The 12446-nt window shown below is 35.3% G+C and overlaps 1 protein-coding gene across 1 annotated transcript in view; it reads right to left on the minus strand.

The window, feature by feature from the left end:
• Nucleotides 1-331: 331 nt before the first annotated feature.
• Ahr (aryl hydrocarbon receptor) overlaps nucleotides 332-12446 on the minus strand; it is a 39308-nt gene continuing 27193 nt past the window's right edge. Inside the window, exons 9-11 of the mRNA XM_069996145.1 lie at nucleotides 11948-12089; nucleotides 7626-8904; nucleotides 332-3304 (exon numbers count right to left, since the gene is read on the minus strand). Of these exons, the coding sequence (XP_069852246.1) occupies nucleotides 3161-3304; nucleotides 7626-8904; nucleotides 11948-12089 (1565 nt within the window). The 3' untranslated portion in view covers nucleotides 332-3160. The remainder of the gene's footprint in view (nucleotides 3305-7625; nucleotides 8905-11947; nucleotides 12090-12446) is intronic.

The following is a 12446-nucleotide window of genomic DNA, read 5'->3' on the forward strand; positions in this document are numbered from 1 at the left end:
ACTGCTGTTGACGGAAATGTCACTATGTGGTGAATGATAGTTAAAACCAAGTATTTTTAGGTAATTCTTAGTGTGTGAGACTCCATCTCTAAAATTATCCTGCAAAAAACAAGGCTAGAGGTGTGGATTCAGTAGTACAGTGCTAGCCAAACAAGCAAACTGAGATATTTTGAGGTCCTGAGTTCAAATCCCAGTAACTGCCAAAAACAAGTTTTGTGAATTACTGATTCAACATACGGATACTGTTCCTTGTCTTCATCTAACATGGTTATAATGCTATATACTTCCATTTCTTTCCTTAATGTGGACCAGAAAGAGAAAAATTACAACATTCAAACTTTGTGATTATTTTATTACATATATATTATTGCATACAATTTTGGTAAGGATACTATAAATCATATTTTATATAAAAATTATGCATAGCATATATAAGCAGTAACATTTTGAAGGACAGAAGAAAAACTATGAAAACAGTCACCTAAAATTTATTAACACTGAAAAATGCTAGTTTGTACACAGGAATGATTGAAAGCTTGATGGTACAACAGAACACTGGTTCATCTGCAGATACTGTAGGAACAACCTAGTTTGAGAAAAGTTCATCTCTGTCCACATCTTTAGGTGCACACATTACCAAAAAATCAATCAATCAATATAGCAGTATACTAAATATTCTTTCTCTGGCACTTAGCCAGAGAATACAGACAAGAGTGTATTTGGTTTAATGTGATTTTATTATTTGGATATTTTACTTGTTTTATACAAATAAAAATATCGTATTGATTTTAAAACCTTTGAATTTTGGAAGTGTATAATCAATTGTCATCATATTCACAATTTTAGAAGATTTTTTTTTTTTTTGGTGGTCATGGGGCTTGAACACTCTGGACCTGAGAGCTGTCCCTCGGCTCTTCAGCTCAAGGCTAGCGCTCTAACCACTTGAGCCAATGGTGCCACTTCTGGCTTTCTGGTGGTTTATTGGAGATAAAAGTCTTTTCCTGCCTGGGCTGGCTTTGAACCATGATCCTCAGATCTCAGCCTCCTGAGTAGTTAGGATTATCAGCACCCAGCTAGAAGATTATTTTTTAATAAAACAATTTACCCAATAACATGTGGAAGAGAATATCAAAAATGGTTTACACAAAGTTTTAATGAGATATTTAAATGTAAAAATAGAACATCAATCTAGACCACTAGTCTAAATACTTAGCGATAAACTCATACTAAGGACAAATTATGAAATGTTTTAGACATATTTTTTCAACACTTAATCCTAAAATTCAAAATTTTAATTGAAAATGCAAAAAAAATTGCTATTTTATATGAAGCTGTTTTTATACACAATATAATTTTAAAATGGAACATATTAGCTGGGCACTGGTGGCTAATGCCTATAATCTTATCTACTTAGGAAGCTGAGATGGAAGGACTGTGGTTCAAAGCCAGCCCAAACAGAAATGTCCATGAGATTCTAATCTTCACTTAACCACCAAAAAACCAGAAGTGGAGCTGTAAAGTGGGAGAGTGCTAGCCTTGAGCAAAAAAATCTCAGGGACAGTGCTCAGGCCCTGAGTTCAAGCCTCAGGACCAGCACACAAGATATATATACAATATGTATATATGTACATTTTAATATTACATCTCAGTGTAGGTTTCTATGAAAATTTTAAACTATATACATAAAACCTGTCTAGGCTCTTCAGAGGCTATACTGAAGTAAAACAATGGCCAATAGTGGCATTTTCTTTTATTTATTTGAAGACAATAAATTTGACAGGTGATTTGCCTTATTGGAAATAAAGGTCATTATATCATACAAAGAATTTAATGTGTAAAGGTACACATATTAACTGAAAATAGTTCATTATCTAATTTCATAAGAAGACACAGTGTTAAAAATATATAAAACTCAAAATTATTATGTGCATGTATAAGTATGGCCCAAACATCGTACACATAATTTTGTTCTGTATGTCGATACAGTGTACCACCATTTCATTCCTTACCATCCTTTGCTCCAAACATTACTATCTTCAATTCTAACACTCCCCAAATAGGAGAAAAACAAAGTTTCCACTGCTTTAAAAAGTGAAATTTATAAAGTCAATACATTAAAAAGGTTTATAGATCCAAGGTAGTTTTTAAAGAGAATTTATACACATTGAAGTAAGTGCTTTGATTAACTAAAAGTTGCACATAAATCCACTTCTCTTCATTGTAATGTCATACATCAACACAGTTCATTTGACTAGAGTTTTTTACATTGCAAAATATTCCTATTTTTGTGGAGATTGCAAGAATGATTTTTTTTAAAGATTTAGATAGACTTCAGAAAAATCTACCTTTTTCTTCCAAAAGAAAAAAACACTGTTGAAATTTAAGTGCTACGATCCTAATATTTATGCAATAATTTTAAGGTAATTTTTGGAAAGAGAATTGTCCAACATAAGGCACGTAGCAACATTTAAAGTCTAAAAGCAACTATTGTACATAATAAATAATTATCTTTTCAAATCACTGTTTTGCCTTACCTAAAGAAAATGGGTGAGTAGTGCAGTTAAAACATGCCTAGAATAAAAATGATTCGATGTAGGAAATACAAGTAATATTTGTGTGCAAAAGGATGTTAATTTATAAAGGGAGAATATTTAATATAAAATACACATCCTACAGAGCTACAGGTAAGAAGGTGAGGCACTTAGACTGATAGTGCAGGAAGGTATTGAGATTACCTTTTTACAAAAGCACCAAACCATTAATTTCCACACTTAGGTAACAGCTAAGAATTTAGGCAAGTATGTAAGTTTTACAACTGTATTTGGTATAATTCAAAATCAAAACTCAAAAGTACTTCATTTTTATTCTGACAGCAGTAAGTCACGTCAAGTCTTCTGAGAGAGTGGAAGATAATGAATGCACTTGGTGACTCCTGTGGTGCTGGCTGAGTAATATGAACTCAGAAGGCATCTTTACACAGATGTGTGCTTCTATTTCAAAGATTACTGTGTATAAAATGGATATTTAAATCAGGTTCTACAAACAAATATTAAAATTTGGTTTGGAAGAACAGTGCCGATATGTCCAACAATAGCATTACTTTTGTGATCCACCACAAACTAATTTGATACAAAAGTGAAGATGATAATCAGGCTTGGAGTTAGAGGAATCTGTTGGAAGTTAGGTGAGGGAAAGGTTTGGCATCTGATGGATGAGTAAGGGGCTGAAGATGAGGGGCAGTCTGCATGTGACTCATGTTATTTAAGTCAGCTGGGAATGTTTCATTTACTCCTTCAGTCTGAAACTAGAAAACAGAAATAGCAATGCAATTTATTAGGACAGATCTTCCAAACATCTTATACCATTAAATAATGTGTGAACATATATCTTTAAAAACACTATCCCTGCAAGTTGTCTCGAATTCCTTTACTGTTAATTACTTATAAATCTTTCAGTAAGTGAAGACATACTGCATTAGTTCCATTTTGAAACTTTTTCCTTTTTCCATTCATTTGCAAAACAGTTTTGAAAACACAGTTGAATTATACACTTGTCTCGCTTGAGACTGCCTTTGTGTTGGATAAAGTTTAAGGATCTAAGGTAGCAGTGACAAATCATGATAAATAGTCTCTGACCTACTAGGTTTGCTTTGACCAGTCAAATCCCTGATATCAAATATCTTTACTACCTGTTATCAATGGACTGATTATAGTCAGGGCTACTACACTGGACTCTTAATGACCTCCCCAAAGAGCAAGTTCCGATTTTCTAATGATGTCTTAATATTCCAAAAGGAATATTAATATTTCTCTATCAAACTTTACATTTATTTATAAGATACTTTTAATTACTGAATATCACTAAAAGCAATGCCCATGTGATTCAAGTTACAATACCAAAATTCTCGTCTTCTTAAACTGAAATGGAGATGTATAGTTCTGTAGTACTTTACAGATTATAAAACTTTACACTGTAATATATAGTTAGTGAAAGTTGTAGAAACTTTCAGATTAAAATCACATCTTTATTTGTGTCAAATAAAATTTACTTTTCTAACGCCCATATAACATTAAGCTTCACTAATCAAAACACTGGTTACTTAAGAGCCCTTAAATATATACTAAAATATTCAATAACAACAGAATCTGTATCTCCTATAAGTGCCAGCTCTGTTAGGCATTCAGAAAGAAAAGACTGGGCTTAAGTGCATTTTCTCCTCACGTATCACTCACAGCACAGAGCACATCAGTCAGAGTATACCCTACAGAACTACATTCATGCTGTAGCTCTTGTAGCCCCATGAAGAAAAGGCAAAATGAAACCAGTTAAATTAACTGTACATTTTATTAAACCTAATAAAGGCAAAATAATTTCAACATGAAATTATTTTCTTAAATTTCAGTGTTTTTTCATTCCTTTTTCAAATTAAGTCTGAAACTGTGGTTTGTATTTCACACTTTCAGCACATGTCAATATGGACCATAGAATACTCAACAGTCAAATGTAACAGTGGTTATCCAGAGAATATGTATGGCCACAGAGGTGTTCTTTTATTATGCACAAAGAAGCAAAGAAAGAAGAGCAGGCTGGTACACTGTAAAACTCATGTGGCCCTGTTAAAGCTAATTTTATGTAATAAACATCTGTATGACTTACTCGAGTAAAGTTTAGTGAGGTAGGGTACAATTCAATTCAATTCAATTGTACTGACTGCTCTGAACTCAAGGTCTTGTACTTGCTTGACTGACTTGCTTGCCTGATGCTCTACCATTTGACTCCTATTCTCCAACCCTGCTTTTTGCTCATTATTTTGGAAATCAGAGTCTCATGAACTTTTCTGCCCAGCTAGCTTCAAATAGAATACCTCCTGAGTAGTTATGTGTCTGGCATATTTTTTATCCTTTTTAATTGGTAAAATAATTGTTATATTAATGGTTTACAATATACAAGATATGTTTGTTATGACCATTAATTAGCATACATGTTATCTTGAACAATTATCACTTATTGTGTTTCAAGAAAACCTCTGAAATATTTTCTTCTAGCTATAGTCACTCTACTATGCTACAGAACAAACTTATTACTGTTATATATTTGTACTAATAACCTCTGTCTTTCCTTCTAGCCTCTGGTAACTTTCATTATACCGTTTAGTATGAAATCAACATTTTAGAGTTTATACATCTGAGTGAGCTTAGATAGTATTTGCCTCTGTGTCTGGTTAATTTCATTTTAAAAAACAGCCTACTGTTTCATCTATGTTGGCACCAATGTCAGGGTTTCATCACCTTTTATGACTAATATTCCACTATATGGAATAATATTCCTCTCTATCACATTGTCTTTATCCTGAATATTAAAATGTAATATAGTTGAAGGCTATCAGTAAAGTAAAATTTTTACCATCATTTTGTTAATAAAGCTCATGTATCATCAGACAAGCCAAATTTATGAGTCATAAAAAACAAGATTCAAGTTGTATTTTTAAACTACTACACTCAGACACTGTAAAGAGGTCAATGTACTAAATTTTAGTCAAGATCTTCAAGATCAAACTTAAGTATATTTTACAATGAACTAAGTTTTTTTTTTTATAACAGAAAGGCATCATTGTAAACATAATAAGCCATAGAGAGCAACTATTTTCATTATGTAAACTAATATAAACTATTTAAAAATTTTAGATTTCACATTTACCTGTAGTAGAAGGGTTCTGATGATGCATTTATATAGCTGCAATATATATAACTGCAATTTTTATTCTTTTATTGTATATGTATTTTTTATTGTAAAAATACTGTACAGAGGGGTTACAGTTACATGAGTAGGGTAATGAGTACATTTCGTAGTAAGCATTGTTACCTCCTCCTTTGTTTTCCCCCTACCATCACTTTCTTCCCTACCTCCCCCACTCTGCCAGCCCCCTCCACCCCAACAATGTGAAGTTCGTTTTCAACATAGTGTCCTGTACATCTAATCGTCACAATGAGTCAACCTGCATCCCCATTTAAGCATTCCGCTATATCCCTTCCCCTCCCAAAAATACAAAAATGTATTTACAAGATGCAGAACACCGGCATCAAATCCAGTGAAAATAGGGGTTATACCTTGGGGGAAGAACATACAAAAGAAACAAAAGAATCCCATAGTACATTAAAAAAATAGCAAGAAAGAAAAAAAAAACACCTGTGTCTCTGTCTTGGGGTATATTTTGCTTAACATTACAGAACTGCAATGTACATAACTGCAATATCAAGTTACTTTTCAAAAAATGCCATAAAACCTAGCTACTTGGAAGGTACTGTTTGGAAGGATTATGGTTTGAGGCCAGACAAAAAGTTAGCAAGACTTCATCTCAGCAAACAAATTGGGCATGGTGGAATAAGTCTGTGATGATCACAGATATGTGGGGGGTCATAGGTAACTGAGGCTTGCACCAGACAAAAACACAGTCTTTACCTGAAGAATAACTAAAAGCAAAAAGAGCTGCAAGTGTGGCTCAAGCAGTAGATCCCTTGCCTTACAAGGACAAGGTTCTGAGTTTAAATCTCAAGCAGTACTGAAAAACCAAGCAAGCAAGCAGAAAAAAAACTCTATCTTAAAGAATCAAATGAGGATAGAGCAAATAACATAGAAGAATAGCCAGCAAATAATCAAGGGTCTGGGGATGGATCCTACAGATAATTCATGACACTGGCTTACTTTTTAGACTCTCCAGAAGAGCCAGAAAGGGTATCTCAGCTCTATTGCCATAGCAAAATGTCATAGGTTGGCATTTTCTGCGAGTTCTAGAGGCCAAGGATCCACACCCAGAACCAGCAGGGTGTGTGTGTGATAAGGACTCCTCCTGGAGTCATCTCACTGAGTACGCAAGACCTCTTCATTGTGTGCATGAGGGAGGGAGAGATGGAGAAGAGTGAGCAGAGAGACAGAGGGAGGGAGAGAATAGCATAAAAGAATAGCAAACCAAATGAATGGTTTGTTCTGTTTGTTGTTCAGTGGCAAGGATGAAACTAGGGACTCACACTAGCTAAGCACATACTCCGTCACTAAATTGAACCTCATCCTGGTCCCTTCTTAAAAGAGCACTAACCCATCATGATGGCCTTACCCTGCTAATTACTCTCTCTCAGAAGTCCAACCTCCAAATAACATCACACTGGGGGTTATGGATTCAACGCAAGCGTTTAGGAGGCATAATCCAGTCCATAGCATATGGCTTCAAAGGAGACCTGAGCAATTTGATCACATTCCGAACACAGGTGAAGAAATTACTTTGAAGAAATAATTTCTAAATATTCAGATCTATTTTGTAAACCTTGTATTTTTAAAAAGCTCTGTATTTGTAAAATAATGAAGAAAAACAACAAATCCTCTGTTAAAAACCAACTTCATTTAGTGATTTAGGTCATTTTACATATTCATGCTTCTATGACCATTGATTTCTTTCTCTTTCAAAGAGATACAGACATAAAAACAATCATAGATAGAATTACAAATGCCATCTCCACAAACCTTTCAGATAATAGAATAAAATAAGTCACAGGCATAAAAATATCTCATGCATATTTTTATAGGTGAGAGGAATCATAGAAAGATTGTCTTCAGCTCTATCAAACCCTTACCTTGTTCAAGAATGCCTGTGGGCCTGGGAAAGTTGGGTTGTATGGCATCTGCTCCATGTGGGTGTGTTGAGGGGCTGGCTGGCATTGATACATTGAATTGGTCCCAGCATAACATGTCTGGGGAGTTATGATGGTTGACTGGGAATTTATTCCAGGCTTTTGGTTTTCAGGAACTTGTAAACAAGTGACAAAATCTTCTAAATTAGAAGAAGGAGTAGGGTAGAGGGATGGTTCAAAGTTCCCCATGGGAAAGTCCAACTGTGTACACTTGGAATGTTGTGGTAAAACAGACTGATTACAGGAAATGAAGTTCTGTGTGTAAGGCATAGTGTCAATTTCAGATTTGTAGGGGAACTCTTGATGAGCCCCTTGTAAATCTGAAAAAACATTGCACTGTTGTAGGTCTTGCTGAGGACAACTGAAAGGCATGGACTGATCAGAGTTCCAATTTGCAAACATGCCATTAACTTGCATATTCCTCATTTGCTGGCACAGTTGTTGCTGGGGCTCTACCACCACCTTCTTCTGCTGTTGAGGGTACTGGCATAGCTGCTGCTGCTGCTGCTGCTGCTGCTGTTGCTGCTGCTCTAACTGCAGACGTTCCTGTAGCATACAACTTGAGTTCAGACCCACAGGCTGCTGTTCTTGGTAATCTGCACTCTGGAAGGTAGACTTATTTAAGGAATCTTGGACATAGGTTAGAATTTCATCTGTTAGGTCAATGTCTCTAAAGTCAACCTCACCAGAAAAGTCATTTCCGAAAAATTCTTCATTCTGCATCTGTTTGATATCTTCAAAATCAATGCCTAGGTTTTTCATAGTGTGGTATAATTCACTATTTTTATTATCTGGAAATAGCCCTGTGTGACCTCCAGAGAGCATTGGGTTAATTTCCTGAGATTGTCCAATGTGCTCATGTTTCAGAATGGAAGCATTTTCCATTGGTGCAATACTGTTTTGCCAATTACCAAATTCACTCATAGAATCCTTAAAAACGCTTTCTAAAGGTGTTGGGTTTGAAGCAGGATAGAGATAAATAGATTGATCCTGTTGCATCATGGAACCCAGAAGGGAACTGGGATGGAGTGAATCTTTATTTAGAGTCGATTTGGTAGCACAGTCTCTTCCACTAGTGTTGCTGCTCTTAGTCCTTACTGGTAAGGGATCCATTATAGTAGGAAATGGACTGGTTAACTCATAGAGCATAGCTTCTCCGGTGGTAAACATAAAAGGCAAGGTCAAATTCCGTTTTTGTAAATGATCTCTTCCTTCTTCATCTCTAAAAGTATGTACAAGAATGTCTGCATGTATTAGTTTTAACATAAACATTTTTAACAAGATAAAAAACATTTTAAAGTAAAATATACCAAAACTGAATTTGGCAGCTCTGAACATGGACTTTTTCAGTTGAACAACTTTTTCAGTTGTTCTCATAACTGGCACAAAATGTATTTAAATTATGTGGAATTTTCTTCCAAAACTTAGTATACTATTAAGTCTTTGCTTAGGAGGTGTATGCCCCTAACCTGACCACCAACAGAAAAAAATAATTTGTATGTATTCTAACTGTGACAACAGTCAGAATTTAGGAGGCAGGGTAGAAGAGTCATGTCTGAATAAAACAATAATACATAGAAAACTCCAGAAATGGGAATTATGAAATTCAAAATGTTTTATAATTTCACAAATTCATAGATCCAGTTAACATATGAAGAAAACATTTTCAATATGGATTAGTATATTTATAATATGTGAGTATAAAATTTCATATCTGTCACAAGAGCTCCAATGAGTCTGACAGGCAAACAAGTCAATAGAAAAAGGGGCAAACAGTATGAATTAGCAATTCTTAAAAGAAAAATGTCCTAGGAGATGTAAAGAAATGTCCTGTGCTTCCAGTAACTAATGGAACAAGCACACAAAGTATCCTCAAATACATAAATATGAGCAACACAATGAACAAATTAGACCACTGATTCAGATATATGAAGAACATTGTATTTCTAACCAAGAGGACATGTATTATTTAGAAGAGCACATGGGATATTTTACCAACATTTGACTATATATCAGATAATAAAACAAGACATAAAAGGATTTCAAAGGGCTAAAATCACTAAAAAGGACTGACAGCCTTTTAGAAAAAGACAATAGAATTAAGGTAAAAGTTAATCCCCAACAACAACAAGGGAAATCTATCAAAAGGCACAGCACTCTAAGAAATTAAAAATTAGAAAAAAATACTTTCAACCAATAGTAAGAGATGTATTAAGTATGAGGGTTTGTTAACTAAAATTGTAGAAAGTTAAACTGCAATGATTAAATTTACATTAAAAATTAGAAGTACGAAAAATAGCAAATTATCCTCAAATAAAAGAAGATATCAACAGACATAAATAAAATAGAAAATGGACGTACAGTAGAAATTTTTAAGATGAAGCCAGAAGAAACTAATAACATTGCTAATCTTTTAGCAATACTGGAAGGAAACAAATCTGTTTTGGTATAGAGGATATACCCATCCACATATGCACATATATGCACAATACTCACATATGCACATTCATACATTTATCATGTTAAGGGTCAGAAGATGCTAATTCTCCCCTACATTATCTATATTTCAATGTCATTTTATCAAATTTCAGTAAGTGAAAAGTGACAAGATGAGCCAAAGCAATCTTGAAGGATAATAACAACAAAAACTAAATGAATTGTTGGCTCATGCCTATAAGCACCACTCAGGTAGGTAAGATCTGAGGATTTCAGTCCAAAGCCAGCCTGGGCAGGAAAGTCCATGAGACGGCCAATTAACCACTGAAAAAACAAAAGTGGAACTGTAGTGGTAGAGGGTGAGACTTAAGTGAAAAGCCTAGAACAATTCCCAGGCTCTGAGTTTAAGCCCCAGAACTGGCATTTAAAAAATAAAGAAGAGGAGAGGAGAGGAGAGGAGAGGGGAGGGAGAGGGGAGGGGAGGGGAGGGGAGGAGAGGAGAGGAGAGGAGAGGGGAGGGGAGGGGAGGGGAGGAGAGGGGAGGAGAGGGGAGGGGAGGGGAGGAGAGGGGAGGAGAGGAGAGGGGGAGGGGGAGGGAGAGGGGGAGGGGGAGGGGGAGGGGGAGGGGGAGGGGGAGGAGAGAGGAGAGGGGGAGAGGAGAGGAGAGGGAGAGAGGAGAGGAGAGGGGGAGGGGAGGGAGGGAGGGGCTGGGCATGTGGCTTAGTGGGTAGAGTGCTTGTTTAGCTCTCTGAGGCTCTGAGTTCATTCCTTGGTACCACACAAACAAAAATAAATAGAACAATTGTTTTTAAAAAGAGAGAAAGGAAAGAAAGCTAAACAAACAAAATGAGGAAAGCTAAACAAACAAAATGAAGACATTTATCCAATGTAATCAAAAGTAGTAACAATTTTAGAATAATGTACTGTCACAAAATAGATACCTAGGTCAACAGAGTCTGAAACAACACTACAGATAAAATCCTCTAATCAACATACAGTATAGTGACATAGCCTTTCAATAAATCCCACTTTTAGTAAATGTTACTGGTCAACTGATAAACCTAAAGGGAAAAAGTCTGTAGTGATCCTTCTTCAAAACACATACCAGAAACAATTCTCCAGAGTAGGAGAAGTATTTATGATACAAAATTTGAGAGGATTCCTTCATTTGAAAGTATTCTTGCTGGGCACTGGTAGTGGCTCACACCCATAATCCTAGCTACTCAGGAGGCTAAGATCTGAGAATCACTATTCAAAGCCAGCCTGGACAGAAAAATTAATGAGACTCTTATCTCCAATTAACCACCAGAAAACTGCAAGTGGTGCTGTGGCTCAAAGTAGTAGAATGCTAGCCTTGAACAAAATTGCTCAGAGACAGCACCCAGGCCTGAGTTCAAGCCTCACAACCCCAACAACAACAACCAAAAAAACCCCAAGCGAACAAAAAATAAGTGTTCCTTTCAAATATTTCAAGATTTTGAGAGAACTCCTTTCTAGAACATGTAATGAACCCTTACACATCACTTTGTGTTTAGAAAACACATTCTAAACAAAACATAGGTTCCATTTTCAAGATTGTAGTAGCTTTTCAATCTTTCCTTAAACTGAAAGATAATACTTGAGTTTTCTTTTATTATTTTCACTCTGCAGTTCTACGTATTTACCCTCTCAGTAAAATTTGTTCCTACTTGTTTTCTTGATATCTCTCACATGAGCCCTATATTTCTCTCTATATATTAACATATTATTATAAATTCATATAGGAGGACTTATATACCAAATTGTTACCAAAAACAAAACCAGGAATCATTTTATGTATTTATGCTTACGTTAGAGGTCTCTGAGTTGCGATGATATAATCTGGTCGTCCATTTTTATAAACTAAGCGTGCATTAGACTGGACCCATGTCCATCGATTGTGTTTTGCAAGAAGTCTGAAAACGGTCATGCCACTTTCTCCAGTCTTAATCACTAAAATAAAATTGTTAAAAAATCAAGTTACTAAACCCCAAATCAGTGAAGAAGACCTCTGAAATGAAACCTCTCAGACATATTTCTAGGTGTATTTCATGTAGTACCAATTCAATGTTTTGACCACTTTTAAGCACCATATACTGAATTTAAAGGTGAAGAAACAATTTTTCAAGGTTGGATTTTTCCTACTTCGGACTAAACATTAAAAATGTTAAAAGAAAATTAAGGACCAAATGATTTCAGTAAACATGAAGTACAGGAAAGTTTGACCTAGGTGAAAAATAAAAATAAATTTCCACTGAAGCAAGGGATATTTTGCCATAGGCTCAGTATTTCCCAAACTACAGTAATAAA

Source organism: Dipodomys merriami, unplaced genomic scaffold, assembly GCF_024711535.1.
Source record: "Dipodomys merriami isolate MVZ:Mamm:240054 unplaced genomic scaffold, mDipMer1.0.p SCAF_5, whole genome shotgun sequence".
Taxonomy (NCBI): Eukaryota; Metazoa; Chordata; class Mammalia; order Rodentia; family Heteromyidae; genus Dipodomys; species Dipodomys merriami.